This window comes from Durio zibethinus, chromosome 4 (assembly GCF_047325235.1).
Source record: "Durio zibethinus cultivar Kanyao isolate XHJ-2024 chromosome 4, ASM4732523v1, whole genome shotgun sequence".
In the NCBI taxonomy this organism is placed as follows: Eukaryota; Viridiplantae; Streptophyta; class Magnoliopsida; order Malvales; family Malvaceae; genus Durio; species Durio zibethinus.
In genome coordinates this window covers 32,018,938-32,043,474 of record NC_143165.1, presented here as the reverse complement: position 1 = coordinate 32,043,474, position 24,537 = coordinate 32,018,938, and the positions used below count along the sequence as shown (strand labels likewise).

General features: G+C 33.6%; 2 protein-coding genes and 1 pseudogene across 4 annotated transcripts; all 3 read left to right on the top strand.

Annotated features, from left to right (window-relative positions):
• Window positions 1-5,385: 5,385 nt before the first annotated feature.
• LOC111288995 (uncharacterized) lies at window positions 5,386-8,442 on the top strand. 2 transcript variants are annotated; one of them, XM_022879892.2, is made up of 6 exons: window positions 5,386-5,579; window positions 5,660-5,739; window positions 6,595-6,932; window positions 7,543-7,647; window positions 7,790-7,837; window positions 8,018-8,442. In XM_022879892.2, exons 3-6 carry the CDS (start codon window positions 6,672-6,674, stop codon window positions 8,255-8,257), a joined length of 654 nt encoding a protein of 217 aa, XP_022735627.2. In that variant the 5' UTR covers window positions 5,386-5,579; window positions 5,660-5,739; window positions 6,595-6,671; the 3' UTR covers window positions 8,258-8,442. The 2 variants fall into 2 exon arrangements, with proteins under 2 accessions (XP_022735627.2, XP_089616037.1); XM_089759911.1 differs by lacking the exon at window positions 5,386-5,579 and having other exon boundaries at window positions 5,599-5,739.
• Window positions 8,443-17,222: 8,780 nt separating this feature from the next.
• On the top strand, window positions 17,223-19,700 carry LOC111288402 (pentatricopeptide repeat-containing protein At1g74600, chloroplastic-like). Its single transcript, XM_022879283.2, has one exon. It carries the CDS (start codon window positions 17,342-17,344, stop codon window positions 19,331-19,333), a length of 1,992 nt encoding a protein of 663 aa, XP_022735018.2. The 5' UTR covers window positions 17,223-17,341; the 3' UTR covers window positions 19,334-19,700.
• Window positions 19,701-19,805: 105 nt separating this feature from the next.
• Window positions 19,806-23,236, top strand: LOC111288403 (putative polygalacturonase At1g80170; annotated as a pseudogene). Its single transcript, XR_016341708.1, has 8 exons — window positions 19,806-20,232; window positions 20,523-20,655; window positions 20,840-21,010; window positions 21,277-21,484; window positions 21,655-21,736; window positions 21,909-22,017; window positions 22,368-22,484; window positions 22,629-23,236. The product of XR_016341708.1 is annotated as a putative polygalacturonase At1g80170 (transcript).
• The last annotated feature ends 1,301 nt before the right edge of the window (window positions 23,237-24,537 follow it).

The window sequence follows — 24,537 nt, the reverse complement described above, 5'->3', positions numbered from 1 at the left end:
CTCAGAGTTATCTTTTTTGCTCATTGACTACTCATAAATTAGGACAGGAATGAGTGATTAAGCTTTTTGAACGTTATAATTGACCTCAGTTCTAGGCTGTTGTATTAGGATCGAACTATGCCTTTCAAAGTGGTAGCTAGGCCTTTACACATTAAAGCTTTGTCTGTACCCTGCATCATCATGTTAGTCCTCTAAAGTTTCAAATGATCGAAAGGGTCAAAAGTACCATCATAGGTTTCCAAGGTCAGTATTTTAAATCTTTTTAGAGGTATGACTTTGTCAATTTCTTCAGTAAAAAGTGAAGTCTCCAAGCTCATCCTTGAATACCACTACTTTTGTTTTGAATTCTTTCTCCATGGCTTGCATCTGAGCCTCCTAGTCCTTGTTTGGTTAGGGTTTAGGGTTTATCTGTTTGAATTTTTGGATTGTGGAATGTGTCAAGTTATGTTAGGGTAATGGCAAACGAGTGTGTTATACTCTTTTTTTTTTTTAAGCCAAAAAGGCTTCCATTTTTTTGTAACTTGGCTGTCTTACTACAACTCATCGGCTAGGGGTAATTAGGTAGAGCACTTTCAAAGCTTGCGGTAGGATTATAGTTTGCAACATTTATTTAGAAGCTTAGATCTGCTCGATCAATGCCTAAAATTATTCAATGGTTGGGCCTGTTTATGGTGGGGAAGGTTATTATGAGTGTTGACTATTATGTTCTAAGTGTTGATTATTATGTGTTTTTATCCCAATCGAGATGGCTATCTCTCATTCTTTTAAGGTTCTCTTCTTAGATGGCATTATTTCATGGTTAACTAATAAGTGGAAAAAGAGGCCTCTACCTGGCGTGCCAAATATTTGTGTCAAGCTCCAATCTCAAGGTAGTCTTAGAAAGACAGAAGAAAATGATGGTTAGAAATAAAAGTAGAGAGTGTTCTCAAGTTTACACTTCGACGCCTAAGTCAGAATGAGTGAGGTTGGAAGGAGAGTAATAAAGAGAATTAGGAATATGATGAAATTACCTTAATGGTGTTTGAACCTCCATATTTATAAATAAGCAATAAAAGACCATTAGGAGATAATAAGGATAGTGTCGAGCTTATATGGCACTGAGTATATCAGACCGATCTAACATGTCAGATCAGTACAAATGTCAAAATTATCCTTGATTGTTTACTAAAGGTTTCTAACATGAAAAAAAAAAGCCATTATACCCTTTTGACCACTAAATGCTCATAACAATCACATATATGTTACTTACCATGTTATATTATCTAAACTTTTAACTTTTTATGTGATATTTAACATTGTAGTAAACAAATTTATTTTTTAAAAAGAAATCAATAACTTAAATCTTATCTAAACAAGCTAATGAGATCTTAGTTTAGTGATAAAGAAAAACTAAAATCATGAGATTTTTATGTTCAAATTTTATGATGCGTGGATTTATTTCAATTTTATGTTAAATTTATCTAATTATTTTTAGTTTGTTGATTGATTTATTTATTTGATTATGTAATTATCTAATATTTATTAAAAAAATTTAATATAAATTGTAGTCACCAGGTGTTTAAAATTTATTTTATTTATCTTTTTAATAAAAAAAAAATTGTAATTGGTTAGAAGATTGACCAGTGTTAAGGTTAAATTGAACTACTATCCCCGTATGATACTTCAATTTGAATGGAAATGATTTTTATTTAGTTTCAATTTGGTGAAAAGATAAACAAGATTTGAAGATTTTAATCATAGGTGAAAGTCTATTCGAGTGAGGAAACGACATTATAAAAGGCATGCAAGCACACATAAAGAAAAATGTGGTAGTATTAAGAGCAAAATAGAGGCAAACAAACAATATAAGCAAAAAAAGAAAAACACAGAACACAAGTGCAAAATCACACAAAAATTAGCAAAAACATAGTAGCGAGAAGCAAAGAAGAAAGAAGCAAGATTCAACCAGAGAACAAGTCTTAGGTTCACCAGTATCCTTAAACCATCATGAGTTTGCCTCCATTCCTATTGCTAACCCAACCTCTTCAACACTAATAGAGCATATACACTCACCAATAAAAAACCCAAAAGTAACAAAATTGACAAAAACTCAGCTTCAACCAAATCTCATAATAGAACCAATTGCACAATTTGGCAATTAATAGTGGCAACACAATCTGAAATGCAAAACCCATATTCACCTAGGACAACTACCCACTACCTAAATCACCCATCTCGAGCCATTCGGTTCCAACCCATTGAACCTAGAAAATTCATAACCACAACACACAAGATACAACCATAACTACATAGAAAGCAAACACCATTTGCAAATCAACAGCTTTCAAACAAAAATGCAATCAAATCAAGGGTCTCAAGTGTGAGATTTTTGAAGGACTTCTTATAGTTCATAGAGAAAAGAATGAGAAAAAAGAAAAAGGAAAATTGGTAGCCAGCAACTAGCAGTGATTGGTGACTTAGGACAGCAAAAGGAAAGTTTGACAAATGCTTTCTGGGCGATGGATTTTCTAGTCTTTGTTGGTTATTGAAACAAAAAAAAATCACCAAACAAAAAGTAGTTGAAGATAAAGGTGCTCGTGACCTAAATAGTGCTGGTAAACGACGATCTGGTCGATAGCTAGAGTTCTGCTTGTTAATCTTTTGGGGCTATACATAGAGGGAGACACTGTTTGAAACAAAAAGGGGAGATAACCAAATTTTATGCTAGGTTCATAATATGATGTAAGACAGGCCATTTTATGGGGAAAAAAATTGTCAAAAATATTTTTTAAATAAGAAGAAAGATAGAACCGACTTTGAACCATTGTTTCTCACCTTAATTATAACCTGTTCCAGACCCAATCCAGGTAGTAGTTAGGGCTAAGCCCATTTGAAAAGCAATTTAAGGCTTAATTCCACTTGTGATCAAACCAAGTTCAAAAAATTTAGCTTAAACTGATTGTTGACTAGGATTTTAACCCAAATTCTGGTATTGTATTTTATTTTATTTTTTATTTTGTTTTTAGTTTTAGCATTTATTTATCTATTTTTACTTACTTTATTTTGTTAAATTTAGATTAAGGATATATTTTATGATTTGAAAACAATGGTTAATAATTTAAAAGTAATAATTATCTTATGATAAAATATTTAGAAATTATAAATAGCTAATTTCTAGAAAAATTCTAAGTGAGAAATTTTTTTTGAAATTTGACTTAAATGGAAGAAAAATTTAGATAAAATTTTAATAAGAATAGTTAATATTTATTTTCAATTTTAAAAATAAAAAATCTAATTAAATTTAATAAATTTTGGGAATGAATTAAAAATTATTTAATGATGAGATTCTTAAAATTTCAAATGATAAATTTTCAAAGAAATCTAGGTAATTTTTTTTTAAAATTTAACTCAAATGATGAAATAATTTAAATGAAATTTCAATAAGAGTAATTGTCTTCTTTTTCAAATAAAAAGTAAAAATGTAGCGTGCACATTTGTGTGAAAATATTTAATAATTATTCAAAGATAAAGTCTAAAAAAGTATCACAAATTGATGAACTTCTATGAGATTTTCAAGTGAAAAGTTTTTTCTAAATTAGGTCCAAATAGTGAAAAATTTATAAATGAAACTTGTATAAATAAAAAAATAAATTATGAAGATAAAATTCTTAATAATCGCAAATAAATGATTATCTAAAAAATTTATAGGTGAAAAAATCTTTCTAATTTTGATCAAAATGATGGAAGAATTAGATATATTTTTAATAAAATAAAAATTTAACAAGTAATTAAGTTTTCTGACAATGAAGCCTCTTCAAGGAAATAAATAAGATTCTTGAATACTCATAAGATTAGAAAGTATTTTTAGGAATTCTACTAGATTAATGGAGAATCTTAAAAGTTATTTTCAATATTAAATTTAAGACCATTAGAATTATAGATGTTTAGGATAATTTAAAATCAAATTGTACCTTCTTTTAGGATGAATATTGTAGGAGTGCTATAACCTTCTTTATATAAAATCGAACTCCTGAAACTAGTTTTATTCAAAAAGTTAGAACATATTATTTAGGAACCTTTAGTCAAACTTAAGATTTTCTTAAAATGATAAATTTATTAGGTGACCAATCATACCTTAAGATTGGTAACAACTTATCTTATTGCGTCTAACTATAAGTCTACGGATTTATACATTATAATAAAAATAATATGAACTTGATTAAAAGTTATGTCATAAAGGTGAAACATGACAAAATGATGGAACATTTCATTTGTAATTGTTTTTATTATAATACTATAATTAGCTAATTACAATAAAAAATTATTAGGAGTTTACTATTGAAAAATGTGAGTTTTACATATTTTTATAGACTTTTGATAATATTAAATTATAATTAGTTAATTACACTACAATAATTGTAAGAAAGAGATTTACATAATTTTTATGGACTTTTTTAATATTAAATTATAATTAATTAATTATAATAACTATAAAAGATATAATCCCTCAAAAGTATAGGTCAATTGTCATCTTTAATTTTTTTTAATAAAATTCTAAAAACTTTTTACATATAAATTAGAAAAATAATAAAAACAAAGAAAAACAAAGATCTATGTACATATGATCCTAAGGGCTGATAGCATAGTTGTTAATTTTGTTTTAGTATCGATCGTATCGATTCATATGTTTCAATTGTACCAAAATATAATATATCTAAGAATGATTTTTTGTATCGAATTTGATGCCAAATAATATTGGTTGTTTTTGTTGATTTCGGCTAGTTTCAATGAATTTTGATAGATTAACTTGTTTTAACCGATACATGAATGTAAAATATGTTTTGTAATTTAAGTTATCTTTTATTATTTGATTGTTTTTAACTTAATAAAAATACAATTAATTGATAAAATAACATTTGAAAATGGAATTTTTCTATTTTCTATTATAACTTGTTTTCTTTTATACTTTATTTTTTCAAATTAAAGTACATAAGTATTTTAATTTTTTTTTAAAAAGTAATTGTATTTCTTTTTTAAAGTTTATCAATCATGAAATTAAAGTTAATTTTATTATTTCTTTATTTTTATCTTAATATTTACATAAAAATATTTATTTAAATATTATATTATTAGATTAAGTATTTAAAAATATCATAAAAAATTTATAATATTATTTTTTATACTTTTAAACTTATTTATTTAATTTTTTGAAAATATTATATATTTATTTTATAAATTATTAATAATATTATAATATATAAATATATATTTATAAATATATTTATATTAAATTAAAATTTTGAAATAATATATCAAAATAACAAATATTAATATACATATTATATTTTTTTAATTAAAATATTATTCGATACAATATTAACACCGTTATCTTACAAATCTGATGGCGTAATCCGGCGGCCATTAGATGGGTTCATCCGTAAGGCGGCCAAATCTTACGCCATAATTAAATCAATAATTGACTGCCACGTGCTCAATAACATAGCACGCCGGTCACTTGAAAAAAACACAAAAAAGCATAAAGAGTTGACCGATGATGTTTCTCATCGAAGAACACTTCTCTGAGTTGCGTACGTTTCCAGGTTTGTTCTAACTTCAAATCTTAGGAAACCGTGGCACTTACGTAAGAAGTTAATCAAATACGATCATTTGTTTTTTGCAGCTGCGGATTAATCGAACAGCCGAGACAGTTTCATTCAAGTGAATAATTGTCGCTGTGGCAAAAATCTTTTTTATTACCAGGTAATTTTCGAACCTTCCCTGTCTCAGGTTTTTGTATGTTAGACTGCTTTCAACTTCTACAGTTTTTGGTCTTCTGATAGTAATATAAAAACCCAACTCTTTATAATCTATTCTGGGATTTTTGTGTTGTACTGTTGTTTGATTGTTTCAGTTATGTTGCTTTCCAACGACATGCTTTTGTTGATTCAATCTGGTTCTGGTTTTTGTTTTGGAAGGAAAGATTTTGTTCTTTTTTCTTTCTTTCAGTCTTTGACTTGTCAATTCTTTTATGTTTGTTTTGGCTATGTGCACGTTTCTTGTTCCGGTCAACTTTATCTGATTAAACTAATGAAGTTTCGTTTTGTTTTTGTTATTTAGCTTCATTTTTGCACTGGTGCTTTTCTTTTTTTTTCTTTTCACATAACTTTTGGAGACATATTGTGATGAAGAGCAAGAATGTTATTGCTCCTTTCAAGTCCTGGTTTGAATTGAACATTCTTCAAGTGAACTACACAGCAAGCATCAGACTACTTTCCCTTAAATGAAATCGGAATCGATTATTCTGTCGTTCTATTTGACCAAAAGGTCTTGGATTCTCGTCTTATAGCATTTGACAACATGGGGTTTGGTTTTCTTGTTTAGCCGTTCGAGTTGTATACTTTAGGACCATATTCTTATAATTTCTTTCAAGACTTTCTATAATGGGGCCAATGCTGGAAATGTGCGTGAACATTTTCTTGTTATTCGTTGTTGGTTTTTTCCACTTCCCTGATAAAAATGTTACCTTCCCTCCTAAAAGTGTTACTCTTGATGGAAGATTTTGCTGTTGTTTCAGGATGAGTTTCTGATTGTGCTTTTCTTTTGTTTTTCTTGTAGGGGCGTGGTGAATAGACAGGCATTAGTAGTAGCGTTCACTGAAATTTGGGAATTGCGTCCGTATCCAAGACAAGGAGATGGGTTCGGAAGGACCAAAGGCTGTAACTATTCACGTAACTGGATTTAAGAAGTTTCAAGGGGTTTCTGAAAATCCAACAGAAACTATAGTTAATAACCTGATGAGTTTTGTTCAAAGGAAGGGGTTGTTGCCTGCTGGTGTTACTCTTGGGAGTTGCACTGTTCTTGAGACTGCAGGCAATGGTGCTCTTTCCGTGCTTTACAACGTCTTGGAATCAGGCATCTCAGGAATTGACACGAAGAATGAACAAGTTATATGGGTCAGTTTCTATTATGCCCCTTTATATGTCTCTGTTATGCAGCTTTACGTACAACTTTAAAGTCATTCAAGTCTTACTGATTTTCCTGTTTAGAAATTGAAACTTTTCAGAAATTCACATTTAAAAGTGAACTAATCCTACCTCCTGTCGTTGCCAATTTCAATGGTGTATAGTTGTTTGGCAACTTGTCGGTTGTCAGTTTAATATGGTAACCAAAGGGGTCTTAAATAATATGCCTTCTTTAAAATAATTGTAAAGATGACCTGAACATTTCAAATAGAAAGTTTACACGCAGCCTATGAATTTTTTTTAAAAAAATGCATAACTTGTTTCCTAGTGTGTAAAGGAAATATTTTAATCATCTCATTGATATTTGATCATCCTTTTCATCTTATTTTTCCTCATTTTTCCATTTTATTTTGCTTTGAGTGCCCGTTGCAGTTAATTAAATGGTTTTAGATCATCCATATTGACCATCCAGTGAACTCTAGCTGGGGAAAGATATTTATAGAGAATATATGCACAAGTACATGATGCTATTGATAGTGTCAAGTGTTTTCAGGAATGACGTTTGTTGATCTAATAGACCTCAATTTTATTGTTTCTTTAGCTTCACTTGGGGGTTAACAGTGGAGCAGAGGAATTTGCCCTTGAACAGCAGGCTGTAAATGAAGCCACTTTCTGTTGTCCGGATGAGCTAGGGTGGCAACCTCAGGTGGATGCACTTCTTCTTTTAATCTTCACAAATGTTCTTTCTTGTTCTATCCTTTAACTTTTACACACCGAGTCTTTTTATTTTCCCTTCTTTTTTTTGTCATGAAGTCTGTTGTATTTAAATTTCCCTTTGATGTCTCCAGCAACTCCCAATTGTCGCAGAGGATGGAGAAACTTCCCGTAAAAGAGAGGTACTCTGTGATCTTTCACTATATATTATTTACTTTTGTTATGTTTTATACACCGCTATATCAAAGAAACCTATCTCATGGCTACTGTGACCCGGTAAGAGAGCTGCCTCTTCCCCATTTCCCCTTTCATCTGATAAAAGAGAACCGTGTTTAACATAGTAAATCTTTTGGTTCTTGAAGACAACTTGTTCCATTGAAGCGATCCTCAAGTTTTTAAAGAACAAGGGCTATGATGTGACAATATCCAATGATGCAGGCCGTTTCGTATGCAATTATGTCTATTATCACTCTCTGAGGTTTGCAGAACAGAAGGGTCTCAAATCTCTATTTGTTCATGTTCCCCTCTTCTCGAGAATTAATGAAGAGACACAGATGCAATTTTTAGCTTCCCTTATGGAGGCCTTTGTTTCAGCCTGCTAACATTAAGTGATTTGTATCGTTTATTCACATTATTATTTCTGTCTGCTGGTGTGTGCATGCCTCAATTTACAACCCGAACAATGCTTGCTTTCTGTGAGGGAAACGATTGTGCTATATTTTTGTAAACTATTCTCTTTTATCCTACCTTTAGTGACACAACGGATGAGACTTTAAATTTCCTTTTACTCCCCACCAGCCTTTCTCCTTCGCCATTTTTTCACCCTTGTATTTCTTTCATGAATTATATTTCTTAAGAGGGTTTTAAGTAATTAAATTTATTAATTCATGTATTCCTAATACAAAAATACTGACAATTTATGTCTTTACGTAATGATAATTTTAAAAAGTGGGTTTCATGAATTGTATTACTTATTTATTTATTTTTATATTTTGTTTAAAATTATTAAATTTTAATCATAAATTTACTAAAAGGTGAATTATTCATTTTTTAGACTAAATAGCTAAAAGTTTCACTGATTTTTAAATAATGAAAAAAATCTTTTCCCATGAATAATCGGCAAGTTGACGTTTCTTCTTGACGCTTGTTATTGGGTCGGTCGTTTGATGGAGCGATTTTTTAGAAGTTTACTCCAAGCAAAGAACAAGACCCTCAAGATTATCTATCGGCCTGGTCTGAATTCTTACAAGGTAAAGTTGCAATCTATTCCGACTATATTATATTCAAAGTGAAATGGGGACAAATTATCTCCTATTGCATTTCCCATTAACATGGCAACGGGTGATCAGGCGAATTTCCCCCGACTTCACTTAATTTTTAAAAAATTATATTTGATTTTGATTGGATGTGATATATAATTATTATTATTTGTATATAATTTTAATACTTATATATATATAATTTGCATTCAATTTCTATCGTATTTAAAATCAATTTAATAATTTTAATTTAAAATATTATTAATAATTTTATTAATATAAAATTAAATAAATAATATATATATCAAAATGGATAGACCAAAATGTTTTAAAATTCATTGTCAATCCAATTCCTTTTTTTTTTTTTTGTATAAATATTTGATCTACCTTTAATTTTAATTTTATTTAAATAAAATTACCCCTATCAAATCAAATTGGATAAAAATTCTTGGCATATAAAATTTTTCTTTTCATCCTTCAATAACCCACAATCGGCTTAGAAATTCAACAAACTGTCGTGTACCTAAATAAATAGCTGAAGGACATTGACATCGAAGACTGTTGGTTCAATGGATAAGATTCGATCAACTTTGATGATAATACTCAGTGATCCTAGATTAGAAACATCGTGATATACCCTGACTTTTCCTTGATGTCGGATTATATAATCATGTGATTTTTTATATGTTATCAATCTTGAATGCAAGAATTTTGTGGAGAATGAAACAGATTATTTATTTTGATTCTTAAAAAAAAAAACCATCAAACTAAATGCAAAAAAACCATTACAATGTAATTAGTTAGTATTTGACACTTTATCATCAATTAAATTATACGGAATGTAAATGCAGAAAAAATAATAATAAAAAATTAAAATACTAAAAAAATAATATTATATCGTCTGGTATATATGATAAAGTGCTGATTAAAATGTAGGAAATATAACATTACAGTGTTTGGTAAATTAGCACATTATTAGAACTGTAATGTAAATTTTCCAAATTGTCCTTATGCATCAAATCAAATTATTTATCCAAAACAATAGTATTCATATTATAATATTTATATTAAAATGATAATTCAATAATAATAATTTTGAATATAATATCCTGTCCTTTTACTGAAATATTAAACATTACCATCCATTTCCTTATAATTTTTCCTACAAATGGATGATTCCATAAATAAAAGCTAATACACCTTAAACATTATGCAACAACGGCAACAACACAATCTTTTCAAACCAACTCTGATAAGAGATCAATTACCAATGACCAGATAAATGAGAAATTTGGAAAAGTTCATTACCTTTATCATGTGACCTTGTTTCTGCAGGTTCAACTTGCAAAAAATCTGAAGGAAATTAATAATCAGCTCTCCAACTTAAACCACGATTAGTTTGCTTAATTCCTTCATATGAAAAAAAAATTTAATTAAGATCTTGTTAAAAAAATGATTTAAGAGCTCATATCTCACAATTACTCTATACTAGCGTTACACTCAAACCTGTAGGAGAATATCTATAAATACCTTGTCGGCCCTGTCCTCATTCCAAATCTAGCCACATGTATGAGATAACCAAAATATTAAACATTATCAGCCATTTTCTTATAATTTTTTCTACAAATGGATGGTTCTATCAATCAGAATTAACACGCTTTTAACATCCTACAATAATAGTAATAACACAATCTTTTCAAACCAATGCCAAGCAACGCAATAGCCTTTTTTTGAACACAATGTGTTCTATCAAGATACCAAACAAAGCAACAACAGCAAGTGTTCTATCAAGATGCAGCAACAACAATATTTTTCAAACCTAATACTCCTAGCAGCAATACCAAATAGATGATTCAAAATACCATCAGGACAATTGTTTTGATACCGAATACACATTATAATCAATCATAATATGTCTTACAATCCATAATGGCATGATAAAATCCAAAGTTATCCAGATAATAATAATAATAATAATAATAATAATAATAATAATAATAGTTCTAAATTCAATAAATCAAGTAGGATAAAATCCTAAGTTTTCGATGATAAAATCCTAATTTCAGCAAATTATTTGCTTTAAATAGAGCCGCAAAATAAAGCCTTAACATAAATCTTCTTCATATAATTGGGAATTAAAAAGAGTTAATTACTTTTTCCACTATCACTAGAGATAATGAAGCCAACTCTAACAAGGTCTTCATCAGTCAAATCTTCAATTCCCAATCCAATATTACATCATACACTTTCATTTTCCTAGTAGCATCATTAGCCATGGATTGAAAACAGCTGGCCAATTTACCAATCTCTTCCTTAGAACTTTCACAAATCTCACCAAGCTTCTCCATGTTGGTAAAAATGCATCATGAGCATTGTCAGCGACTAATCCCTTACATTTCTTGGTCTTGGATCTTTTTGGGGCTACATCAAACTAACTTGGCATTGCATGCCTTCTAGTTTCAGTGAATGATTCAGTATTAGTTGTTTGAGTGCAGAACATGGACTCTTGGATGTTGTCCATATTAAGTTCATCATTATCAAAGTTGAGAGCATTGAATGCAGTTTCAACAGCTTTTGCTATTGTAATTATCGAATCCTCTATTTTTATATTCTCGACAGCATCAGAAGGTGATCTTGCTCCTTTTCCAGTAGCCCTATCCTTCACAAAGATAATGGCTAATTTTTCAATATGAAAGAATGGCTTGTTTCTAAGTCTTGCAGTAGCTTTGATTAGTTTGCATTTGAAATGCATATATAACATAAAAACATAAAAAGACATTCCTTTAAACATCAATTAATAATTACATGAATTAATTTCAATAATAACTAGGATTACCTTAACCCATCCACTCCAAACATCAGTGTCACATGTCACACATTTGTTGATGTCATCCCACCCAAAACTAGAGATTGCATGACTTAACATCTCAGCCATTTCTCGGTATTGGGACTTCAATAACCTCATTTTAGAGTTGATATGTCGAATGCCCTTGGCAACCTGAGATCCGTTCAGCCATCCATTTTTCTAGCTACTGCAAATAACCTGCCTTGAAGGTGCCATTGTCTTTACTTCAACCTCCTTGGTTGACGAGCTCCATGTAGCAGTTAATTAAAATAGCATCTTCAGTAGGGGTTCACTGATGAGTGGATCTTTTGCTTCCCTTTCCTACTCTTTGAAATTATTCACCCTCCGTCTAGATGTTAACATAATATACTAATAGAAGAAAATATAATAATATAACAACGTATAAGAAAACTAATACATCATTAGAATTTGTTTTTAGAAATATCTTTCCATTTTGTAAACTAATAACATAAAAAGATTAAGTTAATTAATAACTTTCCATTTTGTAAACTAATAACATAAAAAGACCAAGTTAATTTTGTTATGTAAAAGTGACATGTAACACAACAATAAAGAGTTTGGATATCATATAATAAACTATTTTCCATAACAACATACATAACTTCCTAAAATAACAAAGGTTCCAACCTCATCAAATAACAACATACATAAGTTTCTACGATAACTAAACTATTTTTCGCAACCTAAACAAATTATGGTCAAAATAATACCAAAACAAAATGCACTTATTAAGTAAAAAAAAAAAGTGAGATATCAATGCCGAATAATATCTCAACTTTGATCAATTAACTACCTTTCTAAGTGGCTAACATCTTCAACAGTTGGTATTTCTTCACTATGATAATCATTCATTCTCCAAAATTGCATAAATGCTTGTTCAACCGGGGTTTTACCAATAAATGATTCATAGATAGCTTCTCTAAAACCATGAATTTATCTTTGAGTTTCTGGCTAAGTGTTTTAGATGCTTGATCTATATCCAACTTACATTAAATATGTCTTTGCTATATCTAATAAAAGCAATAATAAGAACTTTAAAATGAGAATTGATATATGTTCTTATAACTTGTTTCAAATATGCCTAACTAGTCATTTGTATTCCAAAATGTTTGTTTTCCTTTTTCTTTTATCATTTAAAGGCGTTCTAAATTAAGCCTTTTTTTTTATTTTACTTTGTTTAAATATTAACATGGCATTTCCAGAAAGTAGGGAGGTTTTCAAATTTGAGTATTTGAAATTCCACATAGTTGGTTACTGCACGTATTTTTGTGTTTTAAGTTATTGTTAATAGTTACATCAGTTTGTCATAACTTAAGGTTGCAATTATTATATGATGATCCAAAGTTTTCCTTGTAATAACACCCAGTTTTTTTTTCTTTATTTAAATTTTTATTACTAGTTTTTAGTTAGTTACAATATTAGTTATTGTACTAATAATTTTAAAGTTTGCAAAAATTAATGGTTGGTTGAAATGGGAATGATATCAGACATATTAGGGATTTCATACATGATTTGAGAAAATCATACACAATTTCATGATTTATGTGCATTTTTAAGGATAAGACTGGTTGAAACAAGAATGATAACAGATATATTAGGGATTTTTCATACACAATTTGAGAAAATCATGCATGATTTCATGATTTTTCTACATTTTAAGGATAAGGTTAGTCGAAATAAGGATGGTCACATATATATTCTTTTCACAACCGACACTCCCAATCTTAAAATCAACACCTCTAAACCTAATTTTAAAATCAACACTATAAAACCAAAGCATAAAATCATCATATCCAAGATAAAATACAATAAACCCCAGACCACCCTTCTCCTAACCAACCCCAAAATCAAGCTCTCCTTGCCAAATTGTGTTTAAGAATGATCCATCACCAAAGTGACCTTTGGGTAAGGGTGCTCACCAGCAAATTCCTATTTAAAAGAAACCCTAAGAACTCTGCCACTTTAGTGGTATGGAGGTCTATGAGTAAATGCAAATAGCTTCTGGAGAAAGGGATGAGGTGGGTTATGCATGATGGAGCTAAGACCACTTTCTTGTTCGATAACTAGACTGGGCAGGAGGGTATTAGATCATTGATTGAAGGACTCTTTAAGAAGGGTGAAGAGGCACTCACCATCAATGATGTTATGCAAGTTGGAAAAATTGCTGGACAACCTCACATTTCTTTCCAATTCCCAAAGGAAATTCTTAGCATCATCAAAAGCATCCCGTTTTCCCTAAGACAAAATGGTGCGGATACTTTATGCTGGAACTACGAGCACACAGGGGAGTTGTCTTTGAATAGTGCCTATAAACTCGACTCCCTTGATAATCTCCAGTTTCATCCATGGAAAAAGGAAGGTGATTATGGATCTGGAAACTCAATATATACCTTAAGCTTCAGTTTTTTCTATGGGAATGCATGCACCATATCCTGCCAACCAGGGTGTTCCATAGAAAACGAGGCATGGAGATACAGAATGGATGCTCATTTTGCCTAGCAAGGGAGGAAACCTTGGTTCACCTTTTCGTTGAATGCCCAACTGTTCTACACTAGTGGGCCTTAGCTAGGACACCACCCTAAGGACTTCTTACTAATTATTCTTTTTGGACGAGTGGCTGCAGCATAATGCCACCTCCAACCATGTCTTAGATAATCATAGATTACCGTAGAAAATCATGTTCACCTTCTTTTTATGGGAAATATGGACAGCTAAAAACAAACTGATCTTTTGAAGGAAAATTTGAAGTTGCAAGGATGGTCCCAAGAGCCATTGAGTGAGCAAAAGAATTCCAAGCAATTGTGGAAAAACCAAGAAAATGTCATTCCCTACCTTCATTAGAGTTTAATGGAACCCCCCACGAGGTTGGCACGAACTTAATATTGATGGTTCTTCACTTGGAAACCTAGGAAAGGCTGGAGCTAGAACATTTTTACGGGGCCATACAGGAAAATAGATCTCATGATTGTCTCGACATAACCTTTAGCTGCTTCTTGTGTTCGAGACTGCATAAGCCCAAGGAATACCCGCAATGGAAGAAGCTTATAGCCATTATAAGGACTTATGAGAAGTTAATGGTGAGAATAGCGGAAGCAATCAGCACCTTGAAGACTCCACTAGAGTGTTGAGGTTCAATGCCATCCGGTTGAGCCAAGTGAAATGGAGCTCTCAGGTTCCCGATTAGGGAGATAAGAGTGTGGCTGCGAAAAACCACTAGTCAAGCAAAAAGAATCAACCAAACCCCTCCCATCAGAGTGCGTATTGGGTGACTTTTAAGAGAAAGAGTAATGGGCATGTCATACGCAGAAGTGATGTACACTTTAATAAGTCAGTTTTACCAAGGACGCGTCGGCATTGAAGCAAGAGAAAGGGACAATCATGATGTAGTGCCAAGGACCATCGAGACGAGAGTGGGACATCGATCCAATGTGCGCATGTGGTAAGGAGTTGGCATCCCCCTAGCAACAAGGGCATTGCTAGAACGAGTGAAGGAGAATGTCACATCTCGTGCACAAGTGCAAGCCCAAATAGGTCGTATGACAGAACTTGCTTGAGTGGGTGCAGGCAAAGAACCAAAAAGATCGAGATCGATGCTAAGGCACATATGAGACCTAAGGATGCGAGCCAGGGCCTAGGTCAAGGTTCGAAAGTATACCCCAGGATGAGCTACCAGGTGCTAGGTATGAAGACTGCCTGTTGGAAAGCTCTAGAACGCCCCAAAAATGTGGTGTGGGCGGGCACAGAAGGGTTTAGAGCAGCCTGGAAACAGGTCAGGTGCGCAGGCACAGAAGATTCCCAAAGGCCTAGGAGCGGGCACTGTAGCACCCAGATGAGGAAGACTCTACAAGACCCCAACTGCAAGCAAAGAAGGATTTGGAAGCCGCTAGGCGCGTGTGTCACGGACCTAAGGAAGAGTCTTGAATCTCACATCGAACATAATAGGAAGGTCACTGGGGTATAAAAGGGTTCACACCATCTCCGCCTTGTAAGGCGCCTTTCGTAGGACAAAATCGTGAGGTATTGTCACGGGTCGAGACTTAAGCTCCGAATCCGCGCGGCTCCGGGACCCGGGTATTCACCCTTCCGGCCTCCCAGATCAGCCTGACCGCCACGATTCACACCCTTGTGAGGTATTGTCCGCTCTGGCCCCCCTGGCCTCACGGTGACAAGTGGTATCAGAGCCAGCCCTATACCGTTCGATCCACGCCAAGCACCTCGAGGGAGGTAGGCAGGGTGGCCAGCCTCCGTGACGAGGGCGTCACAAGGTTGGGTGCGGGAAAATGTCACGGACCTAAGGAAGAGTCCTGAATCTCACATCGAACATAATAGAAAGGTCACTGGGGTATAAAAGGGTTCACACCATCTCCGTCTTGTGAGGCGCCTTTCGTAGGACAAAACCGTGAGATCAAAGGGGCCAGAGCAGACAATACCTCACAAATGTGTGAACCGTGACGATCAGGCTGATCTGAGACGTCGGAAAGATAAATGTCCGGGTCCCGAAACCGCACGAGTTCGAAGCTTAAGTTTCGACCCGTGACACGTACACTCAGCTAGGGTGCCTGGACCTTTCCAAACTTGAGACTTAGTACGGAGCCTATATGTATCAGGATTCTAAAAAGTGCTTAGCCAAACAAACTTGAGTTTACGAGCCTGAAATTGTTTATAAGGCCTGTAATGGCCATACACATGGACTCTTATTAGCCATATATGTCAAGGGGCTCAATAATAAAGGGAGGAACTCCCCTTCATTTGGTATAAAGGAAACATTAGAGACTTAGGCATTGAGAGCCATTATAGAAAACACATAAGGACATTGTGTTAAAAGAGCAATTATACATGGTCATCAAGTAAATAAAGTGGTCTTGTCTTAACTCTCTCTTTTCTACTCTTTCCTTTTTAGCTTTCTCCTAAAACTAATAGAAGGCTAGTTGAGTTCCAACATAAATGCTAAGCACAACTGGAAAAGGTTGATTTAGGTATATTGAATGGTAATCTCTGTCTAAAGTCGCACGATTGCTATGTTTAAACTTACAATTGTACCCAATTAAATTAGATAGAAGGTGACTTATTTCCATTATACCAAACCTAGCTTAAAGTAAGGAGAAAGACTTGGATGAAGTTCCTTAAGTAAAATTTGTCAAGTTTTTTACAAAAAAATGATTAAATAAAAATTAAAATAAAAAATTAAAATTGATAAATTAAAATATTTTGTTAAATAGATTAAATGTGTAAATTTTAAAAAAATTTTAATAAATTTTGATATATATTTTTAAATAAATATTTTTAATAAAAATAATGATAGAATTTTTATTATTGAATAAGTATCATCAAACTTGAATTATAAATAATTTTTTAAATAATTTTTTACATACTATTATTTCTAAACTCTGTCAATTATTTATTTGAATTATTTATTAAAATATTTGTTAAATTATTTTTAAAAAAATTTTCAGAAATTTTCCTTAAATAAATGTAAGTTTTATCCTCAACTAAGTTTTGTCCTAAAGTAAGGACCTCAGTCCTATTATAGATTTTCTCTGTCGGATGGCAACTTGATCAAAATGCTGCAGCACCAATGGCGGGAAACTAGATTTTTGTCCTTTATCCGTACATCGACAATGTCAGTACCACCAAATTACAAGGCCTTTACACCGTACTCTGATAGAAACCCTCATCTGCGTATTTACTACAAAAACGAAACAGTTAATGAATTAATCAAATCCGGGCGTTTAAACGATGCGCAAAACCTTTTCAACCAAATTTCTACGAGAGATAGCATCACATATAACTTGCTAATTTCTGGGCACGGTCGATATGGGAATCCAAAGCAAGCTCTGTATCTTTATAGGGAAATGGTTTCACAAGGAATCAAAGAAACTGGTCCTACATTTTCTTCTGTGATTACAGTTTGTGGGAGTGGAAGATTTTATAGAGAAGGAATTCAAGTTCATTGCAGGGTGATTTCACTTGGGTTTGGATTGAATTTGTTTGTTGGAAGCTCACTTGTGAATTTTTATCTGAATATGGGACTTGATGAGGTGGCTTTGAAGTTGTTTGATCAATTGTCTGAGCGGAATTTAGCTGTATGGAACTTGATGTTAAATGGGTTTTTGGAGCTTGGTAAAATAGAGAAATTATTTGGGTTGCACGACCAAATGGAATGGGAGGGAATCAAGCCCAATGGACTTAGTTTTTGTTATTTGATTCGTGCTTGTTGTAATGGGAGGTTTGTTAATGAAGGAAAGCAGTTGCATTGCCATGTGATCAAGGCTGGATGGGTGGAATGCAATGTTTTTGTTGCCAATGCTTTGGTAGACTTTTATTCTGCTTGTGGAAATTTCATTAATGCTAGGAAAGCATTTACGTTAATTCCAGTTGAAGATGTGATATCATGGAATTCAGTCATTTCTGTATATGCAGAGAATAATTTGTTGTGTGATGCTGTTGAATTATTTAGTAGGATGCATTTCTGGGGGAAAAACCCTTCCATTCGTTCTTTTTTGGCGTTCTTGAATTTATCTAGTAGAAGAGGGGATATTCTATTTGGGAGGCAAATTCACTGTTTTGTTATGAAAATAGGTTTCGATTCAGTAAGTGTTCATATTCAGTCAGCTTTAATTGATATGTATGGAAAATGTGGTGACCTTGAAAACTCTCGGTCTGTATATGAGAGTGCTTGTAAGAGAACTATGGAGTGTTGTAACTCATTAATGACCTCTTTGTTGTACTGTGGTATCACTGAAGATGTGTTTGAGATGTTTGGTTTGATGGTTGACGAAGGAATTGGGATTGATGAGGTTACTCTCTCCACAACTCTGAAAGCGTTATCGGTGTCTAGTTGGGCAAGTTTGGACAGCTGCAGACTGTTGCACTGTTGTACTATAAAATACGGTCATGAATCTGATATTGCAGTTTCATGTTCTCTTATTGATGGGTATTCAAGATGTGGGCATTTTGAACTCTCTTGCCAGGTTTTTGAGACACTTACTTCACCAAATGTCTTCTGCTTCGCATCTATGATAAATGGATATGCCCGAAACGGGATGGGGAGAGAAGGTGTCAGCCTGTTGGAAGCAATGATCCAGAAGGGCCTGATCCCTGATAAAGTGACATTCTTATGTGTTTTAAGTGGGTGCAACCATGCAGGGTTGGTTGAAGAAGGGAAGTTTGTGTTTAACTTGATGAAATCTTTTTATGGTATTTGCCCAGAACAGCAGCATTTTTCATGTATGGTAGATCTTTTAGGCCGTGCAGGTCTGCTGGATGAAGCTGAGAAGTTGCTGCAACAGGTACCAGGAGGGGGAGATTCTGTAATGTGGAGTTCATTGTTGCGGAGTTGTAGGCTCCAAAAGAATGAAATGGTGGGAAAAAGAGCGGCAAAAGTTTTGATGGAGCTTGGGCAGGAGGATTTTGCCATTTATTTGCAGGTGTCAAATTTTTATTCTGAAGTTGGGGAATTTGAAGCCTCATTGCAAATAAGAGAGATTGCTATGGCAAGAAAAGTGATGAGAGAGATTGGTCACAGTTTAATTGAGGTCAAGACTTACAGTTAACATTCATTTCTTATACTGATGAAATTTTACAGGCATAGTCATCCAACAGAGAACTTTGGAACAGTGCTTGCTCTTCTGTTTCAGCTTTATTTCCATGAAACTGGAACCTGGTTGTGAATCTGCATCTTCTGCTTAAATCTTCTAAAGAGCAGTTACTTTAGTTTGAAGTCCTTGGCTTGAAACAGGAAAAGGACCTTTTGCCCCCTGTTTCGCTTTCTTATTTAGGTATTTATTGCCTATTTCTTGCTACGTGTTATCCATGCATGTATGCATGCATGGTGATTTTTCATTTTATAAACTGAATTCAGTTGTGTGTGTGCATGTATGTGTGTATTTATATATATAAAACACAATTTCCTTTGCTGATTTATTTATCCATTTCCATGAGAGTGAGAGTGGGAGTGAGAGACAGAGATTAGACAGAATCCATGAACGTTTAACTGATGAATTTTCCCTACTGGTTGAAGAGTAAAGCAAAGAACTTAAAAATAAATTTTCCCTTGTACTTCAAGTGTGGGGCGTGTAGAAAATGTAGCACCTTCATCTATTTTAAGCCAAGCCAGATAGCCTACAAAACCATTCATTTCCAGCATTAATCTTCACATGTAAACTAAACCAATGTCTTATTGGATTTATACAATTCAATCAATCTTCCAAACAGACAAAAAACAACAAATCATGAATAAATTGTTCCTCGTTTCCTTCCCTGCTTTGCTGATAGCAGCGTATGGAGTTGCAGGGGACATCTTTAGCATAATTGGAGAGCTTGAAGACCTGGACATAGAAGAAGAAGATGCAGAACTATATGAGATCCCATCTTGGACAAATGAACGTGGTGGCACGGTTCTTGTCAATGTGGATAGCTTTGGTGCAGTTGGAGATGGAGTTTCTGACGACACCTGGGTATGTGCTGGAGTTTTTTTATTTTTTTAATTTTTTGACTCCCTTGCAAATTACTTTCATGGTTCTTTTAAAATAGATTGAAATTACAAGCTCTACTGATTAAGACTCTTCTAGGCAGTAATTGGCAGTCTCTGTTTCCATGGGGGTTCTGACATATGGCATCTCTCAAGGATTTAGAAAATAGTTTGCTGTGAATATTGTTTTTGAATAACTTAAGCATTCAATCTGATATGGAAATTTAAACTTTTTGTGTATTACTGTTTGTCTTTCTGCAATACTTTTATCATCATGCTTTTAGAAAAGCATGGGACACGGCGTGCTCTACTCCAAAATCAGTTTTCTTGGTTCCTCCTGAACGCCATTATTTGGTTAATGCTATGAAGTTTAAGGGACCTTGTGCAGATAGGTTGGTTGTTCAGGTAATATCAAAGTAGATTAACTTGATCGCATATGAAAATAATATCTAAGTTATCTATATCTATGTTACAGATTAAATGATTGCAAATATTAATTACATGTTGATATTAATTTTAATTTCAGTTGTTGTAATTTTTTCTATTTTCTATTTTCTATTATATCATAAACTTTATTGTTATTATACAGATTGATGGAATAATAGTAGCACCAGATGAACCTAAGAACTGGGACCCAAATCTTCCGCGACTCTGGCTTGATTTTTCTAAGCTGCGGGGAGTGGTGTTCCAAGGAAATGGAGTTATTGATGGCTCTGGCAGCAAATGGTGGGCATCTTCTTGCAAAAAGAACAAGTCAAATGTAATACCTTAGGGTGCTCTATACAAATTCTTTCATGCTCCAGTTACAAGTCAAACAAATAGAATGTAACATATTTTTTTCCTCTATTTGCTTTTCCTTTGGCAGCCTTGCCGGGGGGGGGGGGGGGGGGGGTGGGGGCACCAACAGTGGGGATCTTTCTCCGCAATTATACTAGTCATGCTTTCAATAAGCAGCATGCCAAAATTATGCATGTGAACTACCAAATGTATCTCCAATTAGATTTTTAACATATGAGTTTGTTGCAGGCACTGACTATAGAATCAAGCTCATCTGTTAAGGTTAAAGGCCTTACAATTCAGAACAGTCAGCAGATGAATTTTGTCATCTCCAAGTCTGAATCTGTTCAGGTATCTGAAGTACGAGTCTCATGTCCGGGAGACAGTCCAAACACCGATGGAGTCCACATTACTGGGTCAACTAATGTTGTTCTTCAAGACTGCAAAATAGGAACAGGTACTTAAACCTTGTCTTTAGTCTTTCCTTGCATTTGTTTTGTTCTGCAAACAATAAGAACACCATAAATGAAGCTGAAAGAATACCTCTTAGAAATGTTACTACAAACTATTACATGTGTGCACATTGACTGGTTAACTATGCGTGGTGAATGTGCATATGAAATTCAGGGGATGATTGCATCTCAATCGTTAATGCTTCATCTGCTATCAAGATGAAGAGAATATATTGTGGACCAGGACATGGAGTCAGGTGTGTTCCAAACTTCCAGTTAGATTATATAAAATAATTCAACAGATTGTTTCTGATCTTCTCAAGTGAGACACTTGGTGCTTTGTTGACCATAGCATTTCCTACAGTGTAAACTGATTGTTACATGTTTTACTTCATTTTTCTATCTTTAATGCAAAATTTGGCTACTTAGCATCGGAAGCCTTGGGAAGGATAACTCCACAGGCATTGTCACAAAGGTGGTCTTGGATACAGGATTCCTCACTGAGACTACAAATGGTGTCAGGATTAAAACTTGGCAGGTATTGTAATGACATATCTCATAAACCTAGCACGTGTATCAATAAGAATACACATTTAGCCAGCATTAGGAAAGCTGAAAATAAAAAGTCGAAGACTATTTGGGGCTTCAGTTGTGAACATACCTGAAAAAACAGGATTATAGCACATTTAACATTTGCATGCTGTTTCTGAGTAAAAATGAAGCCTGATATTTTCTTCTTTTGGGAGGAAGAGGGAAAAGGGTGGGTGGTGGGTTCTATTAATGATTTTTTTTTATTCTGAATATGTCAACACATAATTTTCATTTAGAGCAACTTCGAATTCATCTCTTTGGGAATAACATGCATCTCCTTGTGATTCTTTGATAAAGGGCGGTTCCAGTTATGTTCGTGGGGTGCGTTTTGAAAATGTGAGGATGGAAGATGTTGCTAACCCCATCATTATAGATCAATTCTACTGTGATTCCCCAACAACCTGCCAAAACCAGGTGCATTACCCAAGTTCCTTTCTGTCATATCTAAATTTCTCACCATCTGTCTTTTGATCACATTAGAACCATGATTCTTGCAGGAGTCTCTCACCCAATGAGAACACTGATCACATGAATTTCATATTCTTTTTTATTTCTTAGACATCAGCAGTGCAAATAAGCCAGATTATGTACCGAAACATTAGTGGAACAACAGAAAGCAAGGAAGCAATGAAGTTTGCCTGCAGTGATACTGTTCCCTGTAGCAATTTAGTCCTAAGCCATATAAACTTAGAGAACAAGGATGGCACAGTGGAGACCTACTGCAACTCAGCTCAAAGGCTTTGGCTACGGGGTCGTGCATCCTTCAGCAGACTGCCTAAGTTCCCATGACAAAAGCTTTATTCTCATCGATCAGAAAGAAAATTCCGAGTTTGCTGAACCTACCGCAGATCATATTGTTCACACTGAACTCTAAGCTCCCTATAGGCATATCAATAGCGATGTCATAGTATTAGCAGCAGAGGTCCGAGGAGGCTCGAGGCACAAGTGAAATTTTTATGGGAAATTGCGGATGTCATTGATGTTATGCACAAACTGCGATGATGCTAATCCAGACAATAGCAAGGATGTATAAAATGCAGTTAATGTTTCTATTAATGAGATTACTTGGTAAAGTTATAATTTTTTTTTTTTTTTTACATCTTGATATGAAAGTGCGATGGTACTCTTTCAACGGGTCCATTTTGTATATCGCAACAAAAGTAAACCATCCCTACTGATGGAAACTCCAAAAATAATCCTCCACGTAAAAACAAAGCTGTTAGGATCAAAATTCGACTCTGCTTCATTGTCCAGAATTAGTATGGCCACTGCATTATCCTTAAGATATTTCAATTTTTTTTTCTTACAGACTGCAACATTTTCAGCTGCTGCTAACATCATTTTAAGGTTTCTCATCTCTTTGGTCCTTACTAAGGGTAAATAATTATACATAAACACACGTGACTGGTCATATTAAATGTTTTAGACACGACCATATGTTTGTATTGCCCCCCCCTTTTTTTTTTTTTTGTTACAGAGGGAAATCAAAATACTAAGACATTTTTTTTCTGCTACAAAGGGAAATCAAAATATTAAGACATTTTTAAAAGTAGGGGGAATTTGTACACCCTTGCATTGGTGAAAGTTAAAAATAATCATCTTCAGTTTTTTTGTTTAGTGATTAAGTGGATTTTAAAAGGATATAAAAATCTTGATTTAGAACAATAATTTTCTTTCATTCCACATGGATTATGTCCATCCTATGTAACAAAAATATTAAAAAATGAATCCAGTATGGAGGAGTACATAGGATTTCAAAATCATCATCTAAATCAATCTTCTTTTGCTAAAGAGTTGGCACAAAAGTTCCCTTCTCAAGGACATGTTGAAACAAGTATTAACTATTTCTTTTTTTAAGCTCCCAAATGCAGCCAATTAAACCATCAAGCGCATGAATGGTGATATATTATCTGCTGAAATAATCAAATCACCTCGCTAAACCCCTCTTGCCAAGCTAGTAACATATCAGAACAGACTGCCTGCCATTCCGCAATTATATTCGAACAAAGTCAAGGTGTGCTCCAAAACCAATAATCCAAATACCTGTATGTAACCGAATCAAACCCCTCGCTCCAGAAATGCTTGGGTTTCCACGAGATGAGCCATATCAAATTCAGGAGGACTCCAACAGAAGCACAATCCTTACTATTTTGTGATCCTAATATTTAGTTGCAACCTCAAGCCTTCCAAAACTAATTCATCGTGTTGAAAAACCAAGCCGTCAAATAACAGACAAAATCAACCAACAGGCTGAAGTTAAAACTTCAAAGTAGATAATCAAATCAAAGAAGTAGAATAATTAGGGTAGCTAACTGATGGATCTAAAAGATGATAGATTATCCGGCATCGTTTTCCTCCTTTTTCTCTTTCTGGTTTTTCACTTCCACGTCCTCCACTCCTTCTCTAAAAAACTCCTTTCTTCCCCCCAATTCCCCGAACACAAGCAGATCAAAGTAAGATCACTCAC